At 65.1% G+C, this 3,045-nt stretch overlaps 2 protein-coding genes across 2 annotated transcripts in view; both read left to right on the top strand.

Moving 5' to 3' along the window:
* The window catches only part of EMIHUDRAFT_119940 (hypothetical protein), a gene marked incomplete at both ends in the record, with an annotated part of 5,119 nt that extends 4,781 nt beyond the window's left edge, over nucleotides 1-338 (top strand). The window contains one exon of the mRNA XM_005765604.1: nucleotides 6-338. Coding sequence (XP_005765661.1) covers nucleotides 6-338 — 333 coding nt within the window. The remainder of the gene's footprint in view (nucleotides 1-5) is intronic.
* A 1,373-nt stretch (nucleotides 339-1,711) lies between these two features.
* On the top strand, nucleotides 1,712-2,953 carry EMIHUDRAFT_247087 (hypothetical protein; the record flags this gene model as incomplete). Its single annotated transcript, XM_005765603.1, has 3 exons — nucleotides 1,712-2,386; nucleotides 2,522-2,543; nucleotides 2,677-2,953. Coding segments are annotated over 3 exons (974 nt in total), but the record flags the coding sequence as incomplete, so codon positions are not given.
* Between the last annotated feature and the right edge of the window lie 92 nt (nucleotides 2,954-3,045).

Below are 3,045 nucleotides of genomic sequence, written 5' to 3'. Positions count from 1 at the left end.
TGCAGCCCGCCGAGACGCGCGTCCGGCGCGGCGCAACGCTGCCGCTGCTCGCCGCGCACAACTCGCTCGAGATGATGTTCACCATCGAGGAGGACAAGCTCACGCGCAAGGGCGCCGACTGCGAGCTGCTGCCGCACACGCGCTTCGACCCGCGCTGGGAGGGCGCGCGCGTCAACCTGGACGACCAGTGGAAGAAGATCATCCAGGGGCTGGCCGCGGCGCCAAAGGACTCGGCCAGCCTGCAGGAGGGCGTCATGCGCTTTGCCGCGCAGTCGGCCGCCTTTGGCATCGACACGGGCGTGGCAGAGCGGTGCGCCCTCACCTTTCTCAGTGACTAGGGGCGAGTGGGCGGGAGGGTGTCGGGGGTCAGCAAGCGGGCGCACGTGGGTGCGATAGAGACAAGAGAGGGGAGGCGCGGTGGGGGGCCACCCCGAGACATGTACAACGCAACATGTGCGCGTGGAGAGAAAACGTCAACACCGCACCGGTAGCCTTGTGCACCCCACCCTTGGCTCAAGCTGCTGCGTTGTGTGTGGTTGCGCGCGCAAAGCATGTTATTCTTACATGAGTCATGACTACTGTGTAGTACTGTTTGGTGGGACCGTCCACGAACGACCCGCACGAGCCCCGCCCGCCCTCGCGCGCGCCCTGACCCGCCCTTGTCGCGTCACGAATATGGCGTGGGGCCCTGACGATATTATCCATCCGATCTGGGACTGGCCGCCTCAAGGCTGCCGGGCGGCAGTACTCGCCTCGCAAGGCGCGCACCGGCTGCTAGGGTTGCCTAACGTTAAGAGCTGAACAGTGTTGCTAGTGTTAACAGTAACAACAGAACAACAGTGGGGCCCCCCAACAACCGTAGCTAACGTTAGGCCGACTGAACAACAGTAAGGAAGGCCTGGCAGTGACCCACGACGATCTCTAGTGTCCAGTGCGGGTAATACCCGAAAATACCCGGAAAATCCCAGGTATTTTCGGGTTTTACCCGGGTTTTTTGCCATTTTCTGCTTGCTGGCCGCTGAACAACAGTAACAACAGTAACAAACAGTAACAGCATGGGCTGGGGAGAACACTTGAACAACGTTGAGGATTTCAGCCAACAATAGCGCAACTGTTAGGCCCCAAATTAACGTTAGGCAACCCTACCGGCTGCTCTGGCTGCTGCGCCGGCGGCCGCTGCGCTGGCCGCTGCTGCGCTGGCTGGCGAGCGGTACGACCGCCGCCGGCCGCTGCACCCGCGCCTTCCCTCGCGGGCGCCGTCGCGCCGCGCGCGCCCAACTCTGCTGGCACACGGCACGCGTCGTCACTCAGCCGCGGAGAACAGGCGGTGCAGCGCGCGAAGCGCGCGCGATCTCGTACTTTTAAGGCTGGATCCGGCCATTCCAAGGGTATACCTTCCCCCAGCGTCCCTCCCTCCTACTCACAATCTCAATATCTCGACTCTCCAACACGAAGTGCTGCGAACGGGGTTGGCCCATTGGTTTTTCGTTTCTTTTTTTGGGCCCTGTGGGCACCCTAGCGAAAGAAAGCCTTTCTCACGCACCACCTCAGTGCTCAGAATGATGCCGATGCATAAAGAAAGAAAACAGAGACACAAAATAAGTGACCCATTTCATGAGTGGCATCGAAAGTCATGAAAAGTCATTCTCGGACCGGACACGACCGGTTTACTTCTGTCGCCCAAACGCCGGGCGCAGCGCCGACCGACAGCATGGGAAACCAGCTCGGCTCCGTCCAGCCCGACTACAACAACCTCCCAGAGCTGCAGCAGCTCGCCTTTGTCGAGCGGCTCGGCGGCGGCCGCTTCCTAAAGACGCTCAAGTATGCGATGAGCGTTGGCGGGAGCGGCGCGCCGGCGCAGCTGCTCGCCGTCAAGGTGTACTTCAAGCGCACCCCGAATGAGAAGCTGGCGCCGTACCTCGAGATGCTCACCGAGGTGCGCGCGCGCCTCTCCGCCGAGGCGGCGCCCAACGTGATGCCGTTCCGGTGGTTCCGCGAGACGACCCACGTCGCCTACCTGGCGCGCCAGTACCTGCACTCGACGCTGCTCGAGCGCGCGGCGACGCCTCCGTTCCTGAGCCACGACGAGAAGCTGTGGGTCGCCTTCCAGCTCCTCTCCGCCCTCTCGCAGTGCCACGCCGCCGGAGTCGTGCACGGAGACATCAAGGGCGAGAATGTGCTGCTCACCTCCGGCCACTGGGTGTTGCTCACCGACCTGGGCAACTTCAAGCCGGCGCTGCTGCCGGTCGACGACCCGGCGGACTTCTCCTTCTACTTTGACGGCGGAGGCACGCGCCGCTCGTGCTACCTGGCGCCGGAGCGCTTCGCCGAGGCACCGCTCGCGTCTCATCCCGCGGCCCAGGCTGGCGTGCTCTGCAGCGGGCGGGTCTGCGCTTCACACCCTTCCAGTGCTGTGAGGGTGTGAGCAGGCGGGGCTGCAGCCGGCGATGGACGTCTTCTCCGCCGGCTGCGTGCTGCTCGAGCTCCTGCTCGAGTGCGGCCCGGCCCTGCTCCTGCCAAGGCTGTGACTGAGTCGATGACGAGTTAACGATGAATAGGTGCGGCCCGGCCTTCGACCTGCCAAAGCTGCTGCGGTACCGAAAGGGCGAGAGGACGGCGCGAGAAGCACGCGCCGCCGCGAGCGGCGCCGCCTCACGCCTCGCCGGCTGTGAGCAGGCGAGGGCGCGGGCGAGCTGCGCGCGCTGCTGCAGCGCGTCTCTCCGCCGCCGCTCGCCGACACGCTCCTCCGGATGGTTGCTCTCTCGCCGGAGGAGCGGCCGACGGCGGCAGAGTGCCTCTCGAGTCTGCGCGGCTGTGTGCTGCCAGAGGCGTTCTACTCGTTCGCGCACGGCTTCTTCGGCCAGCTCCGCCTGCTTGACCACGAGAGGCAGGCCGCCGAGGTCTGCGACCAGTACGCGTCCCTCATCGCCCGCCTCGGGCCAAAGGGGACGCGGTGCGGAGAGGGCGAGGCCGGAGGAGACGACTCCGCCGAGCCGACGCCCGCGCACGCGGACGGCGCTGCAGCCTACCTGCTTCGCGTCGAGG

This window comes from Emiliania huxleyi (genome assembly GCF_000372725.1).
Source record: "Emiliania huxleyi CCMP1516 unplaced genomic scaffold EMIHUscaffold_548, whole genome shotgun sequence".
NCBI lineage: Eukaryota > Haptophyta > Isochrysidales > Noelaerhabdaceae > Emiliania > Emiliania huxleyi.
The sequence above is the reverse complement of the archived record's forward strand: the minus strand, read 5'-3'. Positions and strand labels throughout refer to the sequence as shown.